The sequence below is a fragment of the Hoplias malabaricus genome, chromosome Y (assembly GCF_029633855.1).
Source record: "Hoplias malabaricus isolate fHopMal1 chromosome Y, fHopMal1.hap1, whole genome shotgun sequence".
Classification (NCBI taxonomy): domain Eukaryota; kingdom Metazoa; phylum Chordata; class Actinopteri; order Characiformes; family Erythrinidae; genus Hoplias; species Hoplias malabaricus.
This window is the reverse complement of record NC_089820.1, coordinates 4,956,175-4,970,502: the sequence shown is the minus strand read 5'-3', so window position 1 is coordinate 4,970,502 and position 14,328 is coordinate 4,956,175. Positions and strand designations below refer to the sequence as shown.

At 39.4% G+C, this 14,328-nt stretch overlaps 1 protein-coding gene across 1 annotated transcript in view; it reads right to left on the bottom strand.

Annotated features, from left to right (window-relative positions):
- The window catches only part of LOC136679487 (major facilitator superfamily domain-containing protein 3-like), a 46,633-nt gene that overhangs the window by 21,157 nt on the left and 11,148 nt on the right, over window positions 1-14,328 (bottom strand). The window contains exon 2 of the mRNA XM_066658024.1: window positions 1,400-1,547. Within this exon, the coding sequence (XP_066514121.1) occupies window positions 1,400-1,547 (148 nt within the window). The remainder of the gene's footprint in view (window positions 1-1,399; window positions 1,548-14,328) is intronic.

Sequence of the window (14,328 nt, the reverse complement as noted above, 5' to 3'; positions counted from 1 at the left end):
CTGCTTTTAATCAGAACTGCATTACATCACCTTTGTCAAGGGCCCCACCTATCATATGAGAGGGGGCAGGTGTGTGAGGGGGCTTACATAATCTAACATGAATGCTGTGTGAAGTGTGCAAAAAAAATCCTTTCTGCTTAGTGGCAAAATGCAAAGCGACCCACTCAGACAAGAGCAGTATAAGGCAAATGTGAACTTTAAGCTATGTAGTGAAAGACTTAATAGCAAAATATGCAGCAAAACTATTTTTTGAAGAAATGCAGAGGGAAGTAAACATCAGAATAGAAAATATTATTTATAAGTTAAACTTTAATGCCATAGTTTGATACAATATTTAATTATATGTTTATAGGTAGATACCTAATTAATCTATCTCTGTTGAAACGTTTGAGTCTTGTTTCCACTTGTTTCCATTTGTTTCAATGTCAGAACAACAATAGTGAACAATGAAAAGTTTGTTTCTGTGGCCTGGATTTAACATTTAGAATCTGGACCTAGTTTCTGTAAGCTTAATATTATATATATTATGAATAATAATTAATAATATGAATCATATTATATATACACATACATACATATTGAAACTTATCACTGAATTCAGGTGTTTCATTCAGTACTGTTGCCACAGGTGTATAAAATCAAGCACTTAAATATGCAGTCTGCCTTTACAAACATTTGTGAAAGAATGGGTCATTATAAGGTGCTCACAGATTTACCTAGGATGCTAGGTAACGTTGTTGAAAAAAACATTTGTGAATTTTTTTCCATCTTAGATATTCCAGAACCATCTGAGAGTAGTATTATAGAAAATTGAAAGTGTTTAGGAACCACAGCAACTCAGAAACTAAGTGACAGACCACGTAAAGTTAGACTGGGGTCAGAGAGTGCTATGATGCACAGTTTCAAAAGCTGCCAACAAACTGCTGACTCAGTAAATGCAGATGCCAATCCTCCTCTGGCATCAACAGCAGAACAAAAACTGGGACAGCATGGGTTTCCATGGCTGAGTAGCTGCATGCAAACCTTACTGGGACGAATTAGATAGGAGACTGCAAGCCGGGTCATCTCATCCAACATCAGAGTATGATCCTACAAATGCACTTCTGTATGAAAGAGCAAACGTTCCCACAAGACACATTCCAAACTTTTGTAGAAAACCTTGGCAGGAGAGTGGAAACTGTTATAGCTATAGATTTAGGATGGCATGTCATAAAAGCACCTATGAATTTAATTAATTATGATTTAAATATGTAATATGTATTTCATCTGGTATTATGAGTTGCAGAGTAACAAAAAAAATTAAGTAATACTCTGGAGATAAACTCCATGATAAGCCTTTGAGGAAACTATATGGTTTTCTTACCACAAAATTTGTAATAGGTAAGAAAAAGACAATTACCTGTAACGCGAGAGTAAGAATCCTCCAGCTGAAGAACCACAGATACTGAAAGCCATGGCCACAACACCATTCCACATGCCCAACTCTCGTGCAGTCATGTGATGGTCCAGAAGGAACATTGGGAACATGGTGATGGCTCCCTGTTCACCTGGACAAAAACAATCAACAAACAAATATACACAAATGCTTCACATAAGCAATTTCGCAACACCATTTATATTCTAGGTTAGGACTACTGGGCAGTCAGAATCTGTACTAAGTATCCGTTTAATGTTATCATCATATAGATATCACTTAATTACTCTCCTATGTAGAGTGCATAAACGTTTTTTTCTCTATAGCTTTTCAACAGAAATTTATTTTACATTTTAGAACAAAAAATGGACTGCAATGGAAACTGATGACATGCACCGGAAAGACCTTTTCCTGGCTCTATGAACAGCAGAACCCCTCACTGCTTTCAAACACACTGAAGATTTACTGAAATTTTCTTGCTTGTTATAAATTGCTGAGTTTTGTGTTTCTCTTCTTCTAGGACTCAACATTGCCTAACCTAGTTCAAGGGTTCTCTGGGATCTAAACTCTTGTACTGGTGAGGATTTAATCTATAAGTAGACAAATAAGAGCATCTGCTGTATGCTGTAAATGTGAAAATGCAAATGTAAATACATAATGAAATATTACATCCTTCTCAAAATCCTGCTCTTGCCACACATGCTACTTCCACTCAACTCTGAACTCCCTAATGCATTACTTGGTTCTATATTATTCAGTCATGACTACTATCATTCATTTTTTATTGTCAGCACTGTTATTTTAGTGGTTTAATATGTATAGCAGACCACCAAAATATTAAATTATTGTCCAGATAATTTGCAAATCTTTGCACCGGAAAGATTAAGCATGGGTTTACATGGCAGTGGACAAACTCCACAGCCACATTCATCACTGATGCTATTAATTAGATCGATGAAAACATTTTTTGGGGGAAACAAGGACTTTGTCACTTTAATTCAGACAGTTGAGGGGGGAAAAACAGATCAGTGAAAACATCTAGCCCCACTGTTCTTCACTGGTGTTGTGATGAGTGAGAAAAGAGCGCGAAAGAGACAGTGGGTTTAGGCTGCTGCCGTGTATTATTTAACGGAGCTGGCATTATTTATGGAGTCTGGCTTCCGTGTGACTGACAGCTTTGAGACTGACTGGTGAGGGGAGCGACGTGCAACAAAAAACAGAAAAGCAAATCAAAAAACAGAGAGAGAGAGAGAGAGAGAGAGAGAGAGAGAGAGAGAGAGAGATATTCGACAGACGCCAAATTTCCCGCCAGAACGCTGACAGCGCCACGTGAGTGCTTTGACTGCTTTTGCTTTCAACACACTCCTGTCTCTGTGGAACGACTGTGAGGTGGTGGCACTGAAACGTGTAAAAAGATCCGTTGATAAAAGCAAAAACACGAAACAAAGACGGGGGACGGGGGTATTTTTCACATTCAGCAAATCTGTCTCTCCCTTTTACTCCTTCATTTAGGTATGACAACTCAAGCAGTCGGCTTGTTGTGTTTTTTTTTCATATTTTGCTTCTTTATTAAAAAAAAGTCACATTGTCTTCACTTTTGGGCAAAAACTTTAAACTTAGACAATAATAATATCTTCAAAACAAATCGATACTATTCCATGTACTTAAGTAAACTTTTGATGTATTTATACTATTTTGAGTGTCTTCTGTTACTCAGCATTATTTATGAGGAAAGAACTTTACTACACTGGCTCCATTCACTATAGCCTAGTACGATACCACACAATATTTTGAACTGGACATATTTTGAAAGGACACCAGCCTTATATATCCAAAGGTTTCTAGATAGCTCTGCTAGTTTAAGGTACACTTCACTGCTGAGGTTCTGATGCGCAAACACACTGACCAACAGAATAAGAAGCTCTACAACAGAACAAAAGCTCTTTTGAAATAGTTAGTGCTCTAACTAATATTCTAACATCAGTACCTGACTTCACTGTTTGTGTGGCTAAATACAGTCAAATCCTTATAGCAAGGCTCTATTATCTTGTGTAAAACCTTCCCAGAAGAATAGAGATTCCACCTAATTAGCCTTTATTTTACATGAGACATTGAGCGAGTGTCTAACTTTCAGCCCTATAGTGTATTATTAGTTCAGTTTTCCATTTCCTCTATCCTTGTCTTTATTTCTGTACTGCTTCGTTGTTGCTCCCATCTCTCAACTGACTGGCTTTAGTATTTTATATCAGAACAAAAGGATCCCAAAGAGAGGAAGAGTGTTTCAAAGGGTTCCTATGCTGACAGATGCATTAAGAAGTTCCACTGCAGCTCTAAGGGGAATCTAGTACTTTGGTCATGATACTTTTTAAATATTTCGTTCATGAATATTGGTGTACTTAAAGTAACAATACTTTTACTTCTGTGTTGTTATAGGGTATGTCACTGTTCTTGTTGCTGATGCAGCAGCTCCATTAACATTTACTTATGTTTGACAACTTAGAAGGTCATAGCAAGCCACTAAATATCTCAACCATTCTGCTGGCCTAACCACCTCAAAACCAAGATAAAAACACTTATTATACTACTTCCTTTACAACTTCACATTCATACATCCAACTAACACTGGTAGCTATTTAAGCTTATATTTGTAAGAGAATATAAGTTTGGAGATAAATTTGTGGAAACATATTAAATGCAATACAAATGACATTACTAGCAACGTTGCAGTTTTCAAGTCGGAATAAAAAGAATGTTATTCCACTCCCCATTGATTTCAGTACAGTGCTGTAAAAATGAATACTAGGTGGAGCACTAAGAGAAAAAAGAATCTTACCCAATGTTCCTGTAGCCCTATGAACCCTATGTATATAGCTATTAAAGATAAAAATACACAATAAATAATTATTTAAGCTTTTTAGTTTATATTTGTTGATCTAATGCATTATTATTTGATGTGAAACCTACAAAAACCTTGAAAACCTATAAATCAATAATAGGAATATGTTTTTGCTGATGACTCATAGTTTTCTGCCCCGAGACAGCGTGAGATGACGTCATTTGAGTGAAAATGAAACTTAAAGTAAACGCCGTCTTTCTTGTTCCTTTGCAGCCTCTTAATTTCTGATTATAGGGAATATCATTAGAATCTTTCATGACGAACATGACATACACATTTTGAAGGAGCACCTTGATTTTTAGGTGGTTTTTACACTGGATTACTCCCAGAGGCTTCACAGCACCGCGATAAGAGCGCTATTTTTAGAAACAGTAGGATCTGCGCTTTCTAACGGTATACGGAGCTCACAGACGCATTCAGACATTCAAGACTTACAAAGCTGATTATATAAGGTGTGTTTCTACCCCGCAAAATGCGGGGTTAGGGCAAAACATCTACTAATTTGTTTTCACTTCACTCAGTTTCTTAAGTTTGACACTAATTCACAATAAAAAAAATGCACAATCATCTTAAAAATGGTGCATTCAATGGGGTAGAGCTGTGAACATGACTAAACAAAACACAATATACATCACTGCATTTCAGTCAAAGAGCAGTGCAGTGAAAGTGCCAGTGACACATTCTGTAATGATACTATCCCTATCCAATCACAGCCTATTGGCAAACTGGGGTGTGGCTAGGGAGAAATAAATCAGACACAATTGTTCTTAGCAATAATTAGCTATATCTTACACATACAAACACCATGGATACCCTTCCACATATTGCAGTAGAACAGAACTGTGGGTACAACTGATTTAAATAGACAGACACAAATAGAAGATATAAGTAGACAGACACTACTGCTTTACACATTGATGATGTGCAAGCAGCCATCTTGGATTCTAAAATCTGGGTTGGTTAGGCTCTTCCGACTTTCTGGGCAAGAAATCTGACTTGTGGGGGCATTTCAGTTTAAATTTCCAACTTGGAACACAGAAATACAAATGGAAGGCACTGATAAGTTCAGTTCTTTTTCATTTTTTCCATTCTACCTTAAACTGTAAGGAGGTCATATTGGTCTTTTGTCCTACCACCTGCCTAGTAACCCAACTTCACCCGAGATGCTTCAGGTTTATTAAAATCGCCTTTAGGATCAATTAAGTCTCAAGGTTTAAAACATACTCTGAATAAAATGGCAAAAGTAATACACAATTAAAGGTCAGGTCGCATATTTTGAAAGGATCTTTTTAATTGTAAATATTTCAGAAGATATATAATATTTTATAATTCAACATTGTGAAATGCTGAGCAAATGTTGAGCAACATGAGCAAATAATCTTTACGTCCCAGTAATTAAAAGTCTAAGAAATCCTCAATATCCTGAAGATTAACAGAATTTGTTACTCATTCCCAAACTATCTGATGAATTTGACAACAGAATTTAAAAAGTAAAACAACATTCTTCAAACAAGTAGAATATCATGGAATTTTATTGAAGTATTATTTTATTTTGACTCTGTAAACATTATTGCAAATATAGAATGCAACTAAACTTTTTTTGTGCTCAGTTTCGGCAGAAATTGTTTCAGAGTGGAAAGAGTGCCTTGAATGAGAAACTGTCACATGTTCTCCAAAAGCCAATTTTGAAAAGCACAGTCTGTAACTAAGGAAACCTCCTTCAACTTGGAGGAGGAACGTTTATTTTTTTCTTTCACTCTATCATGAACAGATATTTATTGTGGAAGACAGATAAGAGCGACTATTTCTGCTTAGTTTCTCAACCATGCCCTCCAAAATTTACAGCAGGTTGCGACTGGATATTGATTACATTTCAGTGTAGCAATTTTACTATGCTGCTTCTTGACTAAAATGCAAAGCAAAGCCATGTGAAATTCAGTATATTAGTGAACTGACTGCAAGTGTGGGCTAACACAAATTCAACATTATATTCTTTATTAATAATAATAATGATCAACATATAACAAAATGTGTCTTGCACATTTAACCTTAATCTGTGGCAGTGAGAACACACACACACACACACACACACACTCACACACACACTCACACACACACACACATGCATTAGGGGCTGTGTACACACACCCAGAGCGGCGGGTAACCCGGGGAGCATTTAGGGGTTCAGTGCCTTGCTCAAGGGCCCTTGAGCCATGGATGTTCCTGCCAGTCTTGGAGATCAAACTTGCAAAATTCCTGTACCAAGCCCAGCCCTTTAACCATTAGGCCAAGGCTGTGCTTGTTTCATCTCATCCTATAGATGCATATCAATCTGATATCTGAGGAAGCCAGGTCAAAACCTTGTGCTCATTATGGGACATAACTTGCTAGTTTGTCTGATGAATATTCATCTGGTATTATAATGCAATTGTTTTTGTTTTTTTATAAATTAAGGTCCAGGCTTAAAGCATCTCTATATATGGTTGTGATGTCACAGCAAATTAACATTTGGTTCCTCATCTATGTTTTACTGAGATACATTTTCATGGCTGTAAATAAATTTGTGGCTCTTTCAATCTGAAATTTCCGCTTGTTTATATATATTTTTTATATATGATTTCAATAGAAAGTCAATTAAGATTTCAGAACAAAGCATACTCTCTGGGACAAACAGAGTTATGGTACAGAACACTACAGTGAAATCTGGCCAGGGTTTAATACACACAGTCTACTCTAGCTCTTTCTCCAGCTTGCTTCCAAGTGTTTTGGTTTCTTTGGTTCCTTTATTCCAGCTACGCTGCTTCAAACTAATTATTTTTTTAAAGCGGGGACTGCAAACAAACAACAAGGCTGATTATTCATTTCTATAAATAATCTCAGAGCAACAATTGTCCATTTCAGCAGGGATTTCATTAGACGTCCACAAAAACACAGACTGGGGGGAAGAGAAGGAAGGGGGAGGGGGACAAGGAAAGAGGCGAGAGAGCTAGATAGAGAAAAGGGATGAGAGAGCAAGAAAGACAGCGAGAGAGAAGCTATAGTGTGCAGGTAATGATAGCTAATGGGGAATAGAAGGAGAACAGGGCAAAAAGAAAAACAGGAAATAGAGAGAGAGAAAGAGAGAGATGGCAATAAGAGTATGACATAAAAGACATAAAAAAGATCATACACCCCAATGCGGGCTCACTCTCGCTCAGAAATAAGAGACAAAATATAAGTTTATGTAACACTGTTTTTCTGCAGTTTTGAGCCAGTGGAAGAAGGCATTTTAAACCACAGGACTGTACTACACTCAAGTAGAAAAGAGAGAAATTATTTTTATTGTTCAATGTTCTTGGAGTTTTTTCTTTTCACTACTGTCTAGTTACTTCTCCACTGATTTAGAAGCCAGTCATGCTGTACTTATTTCATGTGAATTCCATCCAATGGTAAAATGGTGGAGAATCAGGGGGAAAAAAAGAAAAAAAAAAGACTCAGAATTTACTCAGAATTAGTCACAATTTCAGAATTTTCAATTTCTGCACTAGTGCTTTAAACCTTAGAACAATAAAATATTGTGAAATACATTGTGTACTGTTAAAACATCTTGCATCATTAGACCATTATATTCTTGTATGGCTTTTCCTGGATCGGGGCCTTGTCGTGGCGGATGGGCTTGTGTGGTCTAATGACTGGTCTAAACTAAGTGTACCCTGCCCGGTAGAGGGTTACTGAGACCTACCCCTTGGACTCAGGCCTGGTGGTGGTGTTCTATGGCGAGTGACCTGACCGGGCTCAGCTCAAGAAGGCAACTTGGGAGGATCATGTGGGTTCACCACCCGCAAAATCCAGAGTAGGGGTGCACACAACAGGGGCCCCTTCGCCAGGAAACCAGGAGAGGAGTAATTGGGTGGAATGGCCTGCCAGATCTGAACCCGAGTGGTGTGATGTTATTGGACTTCTGAGATATGTTTAAACACAAGCTCAAAAGTGTTCCAAAGGAGGTAGGAGGAATGGAGTCTTAACGGACCCCATTCCGGACTTCCATTGTGGAAGTGGCTGCATATAGCTGTGGTCAAAAGCTCGTCATGTCTGTTATGGTGGCAACCCAAGAACCCGTTGGTGGACACCAGGGGTGAGGGAAGCTGTAAAGCGGAAGGAGGAGGCTTTTCGAGCTTGGCTGGCTCTGGGAACTCCCGATTCTGCAGATGGGTACCAGCCGGCAAAAAACTGTGGCAGTTGCTGAAGCAAAATCCAGAGCATGGGAGACGTTTGAAAAAGCCATGGAGAATGACTCCTAGGAAGCCTCAAAGAGGTTTTGAAAAACACTCCGGACCTCTAGAATGGTGCCTTTAGATTGGCAAACGAGGATGGTAGTTCTCATTTTTAAAAAAGGGGACCAGAGAAAGTGTGCCAGTTATCGTGGCATCACACTCCTCAGCCTCCCTGGGAAAGTGTATGCCAAGGTGCTTGAAAGGAGAATCCGTCCAATAATGGAACCTAACATTTTGGAGGAACAATGCAGATTTCGCCCTGGCCGTGGAACTATGGATCACGGATACAAGCGGCTGAAATGAGTTTTCTCCAACAGGTTGCTGGGCGTACTCTCTGTGATCGGGTGAGGAGATCAGTGATTGAAGGAGGCCCTTCCAATTGGAAGGAGGCCCTGGGGTAGATCCAGGACACCCTGAATGGATTATATCTCCCGGCTGTCCTGGGAACGCCTGGGGATCCCCCAGGAGGAGCTAGTGGAAGTTGAGGGCGACAGAGACATCTGGGCTTCTTTGCTCGCCCTGTTGCCACCACGACCCTGATATGGATAAGCGGAAATAATGATGATGATGATTCTTGCATGGGCATTTCAGTCAAATTATTTTCTGTTAATTACCTGATTAGTAATCAATTTATACCTGTTGTAATATTAAATACAGCACAATTTATTATTTGAAACATTATCCTTCCCATGTTCTTTTATTAAACTTTCCATTTTTCTCTGCATGGCAGTGACATTAAAGTGGTGGTGGTGTGTTAGTGTCTTGTGCTAGTACACGTGGGTAAGACACAGCGGTGCTGCTGGAGTTTTCAAACACTGACAGTGTGTCCACCAGTGGGTCATTTGGGGATCCTGTCCACTAAAGAACAGGGTAAACTGGGCTACTAAAGTATGCAGATCAACAGATGGACTACAGATTATACCTATGTTAAGCAGAGCTGACAAAATGGAAAGTCAGTCTAACAAAAGATGCATGTCTGGTCAGTGTATAAACAGAGGCAGTGAAAGAGAGAGAAGGAGAGTGAAAGATGGGGAGACAGAAAAGGAGAGAAAGAGAAAACGGAAGGGAGGAGGCATGGGTGTTCCCTTTTTTGAGAGCAAGCACCCCTAATGATAAGAGGAAAAAGCTTTTTTTAATGTCTCATAAGCTAAAAAAGAATGTTTAAAAAATGTATTAATATCAAAACAATCCAAAGAATGTACAAAGTTTTCCCGCAGTGCTTTACAGTTAGGTGGGAGGGGGTGCTTGACAACAACGTCCACCCCCTCCCCTCACCCCCATTGTAAACACTCAATAATAAGAGATCAGTTATTCCTCAGTTTTCACAAACATGCATTTTGAAGTATAATCCAGTGTTTGCCCTGACACCGTCCCTGCCTCTCTTCCTGAAACCATGCGTGAGCACACTGAAGGGGTTAACAGGTGAGTTCAGTAAGTGATGTTAATTCTGATGAGGATTTCTGTGCTTTATCACTCAGCCAGTATCAATACATTATCATTAAAGCCACTTCTCATGTTTACTGAACTGAATCACGCATCAGTCAGTTAGTAAAGGAGCAAAATGTAATACTGACACCATTTAAAATCGGAACTATAACACACAGTTTCAAAACAGTGGAGAGAGCTGTCTGCCTCCTCCTTTCCTCCCCAGAAGTGAAGCTTGAACCAGTTTGAAGAAAAATTCAAATGCTGTTTTCCTTGCATTTACAAGGATGTAATGTCTAAACCACATTACAATTTAGACTAGACAAGGCTGGTGTTATTTTCCCTTCAACCATAAATGCCATTTTAGGAGGCAGATCCTTGCTTCCTATTCACAAGTTTCGTATTCAAGCATTTAATTCCACCTTAAATGGGTTCGTTTAGGTCTCCAGCTACTTACTGAATACTCATTTCCATGTTAAACAGCTACGCGAAGCTAAAGCTAGCGCTAGGTTTATAAACAAAACTCATTTTGAAACACTTACTTCCTATTTTATCCATTTAAAACAGGATCAAGTGTACATCATGTCACTAAAACATCAACCTACTGAAACACTTATTTAGCTATTCTTAGGTGGAACGGTGAAATCAATCTTGGTAGTACACAGCAAATATATGAGAGGCTTTTCAAACACAATTTTTACTCCTTAATTTGTTTAAACACACACACAACATGGAGAAACACATGAATATGCATCAAAATCTTTAAAACAAAGGTATTTACACCTTTCAATCATATTGTTATTAACCTTCTTCATATAAAACACAAAGAAACACAGTCCTGACAGTCCTTTCAAATGTTTCTATGCCTCATTTTCTTTATATAAAACACACAACCTATGGCCTTTACTTCTTTTTAATCTACACATAGGTGTCTATATGTACTTCTACATTTTTTTTTTTTCAGAAATGATTTGCTGGCTCTGTTCTGTAGTGTTGCTGCTTGTAAACTGCCTCCACTTTTCAAACACAAGGCTAATATTTCCTCTCATTTTCCTCCATCTCTGGTAATGGAGATTTTAAGAAGGGCAGTGGGGCTTTTTGGGTCAGGTAAAATATAACATTAACTCTGTTCACCTGGTCATTTCATAGCTGCACGTAACTGTTTGTAGACCTGGCCACACAGTGGACTGTAAAATGAATGGACAGAGGGCAGGATCACAGGCAGGACCTCGGAGGGCGGGATCATATGAGTTCCGCTCTGGACTGGGCACTTCTCAAGGAGAATATATTGCTTTAGCAAAGCAGTGAGAGGCAGTAGTGTTTTAGCTTTGACTGTTTCCTTAATCTATGATCACACACCTTGGACATTTTATGACTAAGTACAGTAAATACCCTACAGATTGCTCCTTTAAATGTTATTTAGGGGTTAGGAGTCTGACTTTATTTAATCTAATGTTGCACTTTGCTGGTCGATGCCCTCAACTCCTAACATGCATTGTGTGTTTGTCTGTGGTCAGCCAGTAAGCCATGGATATTTTATTTTTTCCAAGAAAAAAACAGCCAAGTTCAGGGGAGAGAGAAAGGTGAAAATGATGACCAGATGCCCTAAAAAAAAAAAAAGAGAAACTGATTAGTCCGAAATTCTGAACAAATATTTCTTAAACGGTAACTGATTTTTATGTTGTCTATATGTTGAAATTACCTATGTAGGCAATGCTTTTTTGTTGGGGAGTGGGGTGGTCTGCGTACTGTGTAGAGTCTGCAGGGCTGCTAGGCTCACAGAGTGTTTAGCACCCCAAAAGCTCTGATCCTAGAATCGCCCCTGGAAAGAGGCATTCTAAACCAAAAAGCAAAAGCCTAACTCTGGGTGGGAGTACACGGATGTGAAATGTTAGCAGCAGTGACTCAGGCTGATATTGAACATCTGATCTCCCAAACACCTGCAGCTAAACAGAATCTTGCAGTTCATATAGGTAGCTCATATATAGCTGCTTCAGACGAGAGAGAGACTGACAGACAGACGGTGAGTGTGTGTGTGTGTGTGTTTAACATGCCTAAAAGAACAGCCAAAAACTCACACAACTGTGAAACAACAATGGACTAGAGAATAGTACACATATAGGTCACCTCAGTTTTTTCAAATTTCACCATCCATCATTTGCCTACCTGGCACTGTTTACCTTCGTTCCTCCCTCCCTATTACTCTCTCCCATTTACTATCCCTACATCCCTCTCATATCTAGCACCATGTGGTAGCTCGTCATTAATTCATCCTCCCCTTAGCCTCCTGGTTGTTTCTGAAAAATATCTGCCCCCATCTGCCCACTCCCCAAACCCACAGCTCGAGTAGCCCCCACAACTCCCCTCAAGGCAAGAGCGAGAAGCGAGAGAGAGAAAGAAAGAAAAGAGAGAGAGGGAGAGCAACACTCCCCCCTTTCTCACCTTAAACTGGATGTGCTATATTTATCACATTATTTTGTTCTTCTCAGATTTTTCGAGTGGATAGAGAGTATAATAATAAATAATCAGTAAAACAAAACAATAATTAAGAGCACAACATTTTGTTTTACATTTGTTGGTGATGTAGCATGTAAAGTTCATATGGAACTGGTGGCACTGAGCATGCATTAACGGTGTCAGTGGGGCTGGGTACAGCCTTAGTCACCAGGGAGGCCAGTGTGGATTTACGATTGTTGATGGTCAAGGGTAAGGTAGGACTGTAAAGCTGACTTGGAGGGGGTGTGTCTGGGATGCCAGACTTCACTGTTGAGACTTCTGGAGGTGTTGTGGGCTTAATTCAGCAAAACTCCAACGAGAGGAGTTACCTGGAGTAGTGATACAGTGACTTGTTTGTGTACTCAATGGGTTTGGCTGGGCTCAATGAGTAACCGTAGTCGTTAAGAATAGCTGGTTGCTGAAAGGATCATAAACGCCCACAGCAACCTTCTTGCTGAAGTGTAGGATTCAACAGGAATTTTCGTAAGAAGAGAATGTTATGAGCCCTATGTGAAGCACTAATGGATTGGCATAGGATATTTTCTTGCGTATGATTATAATAATTGCTAAGAAACTGTTTCAAAAGTAAAATGACTGTTTCAAAAAAGTGGTAATGAAACATAAAATTAGTGGTTGTTATATAGATATAACTGTGAGGAGTTGGTGTGTTCTCCCCGTGTCTGCGTGGGTCTCCTCCGGGTGCTCCAGTTTCCTCCCACAGTCCAAAAACACACGTTGGTAGGTGGATTGGCGACTCGAAAGTGTCCGTAGGTGTGAGTGTGTGAGTGAATGTGTGTGTGTCTGTGTTGCCCTGTGAAGGACTGGCGTCCCCTCCAGGGTGTATTCCCGCCTTGCGCCCGATGATTCCAGGTAGGCTCTGGACCCCCCGCGACCCTAAATTGGATAAGCGGTTACAGATAATGGATGGATGGATGGATATAGATATAAAATGTATAGTGGTTTGCAAAAGTATTCATACCCCTTAAACGTTTTCACATTTTGTCACCTTACAACCACAAACTTAAATGCATTTTATTGAGATTTTAAGTGATAGACCAACATAAAATAGCACACAATTGTGAAGTGGATTGAAAATGATACATGGTTTTCAAAATTTTAACCAAATAAAAATCTGAAAAGTGTGACGTGCAAACGTATTCAGCCCCCTTTACTCTGATTCCCCTAAATAAAATCCAGTGCAAGCAATTGCCTTCAGAAGTCACTTAATGCATTAGTATAAATACACAGTATAAATACAACTGTTCTGTGAAGGCCTCTGTGGTTTGTTAGAGAACACTAGTGAACAAACAGCATCATGAAGAATAGAGAACTCTCCAGACGGGTAAGAGATTGTGAAGAAGTTTAAAGCAGGTTTAGGTTATAAAAACATATCCCAAACATTGAGCATCCCACGGAGCACGGTTCAATCCATCATCAAAAATGGAAAAAGATTTCTACAACTGCAAGCCTAACAAGACATGGCCGTCCACCCAAACTGACAGATTGAGCAAGGAGATCACTGATCAGAGAAGCAGCCAAAAGGCCCATGGTCACTCTGAAGGAGCTGCAGAAATCCACAGGTGGGGAAATTTGTCCACAGGACAGCTATAAGTCATGTACTCTACAAATCTGGCCTTTATGGAAGAGCGACAATAAGAAAACCATTGTTGAAAGAAAGATATAAGAAGTGTCATTTGCAGTTTGCCACAAGCCATGTAGGGGACACAGCAAACATGTGGAAGAAGGTGCTCTGGTCAGATGAGACCAAAGTTGAACCTTTTGGCCTAAATGCAAAGCGCTGTGTGTGACGGAAAAGTAATACTGCTCCTCACCCTGAACACACC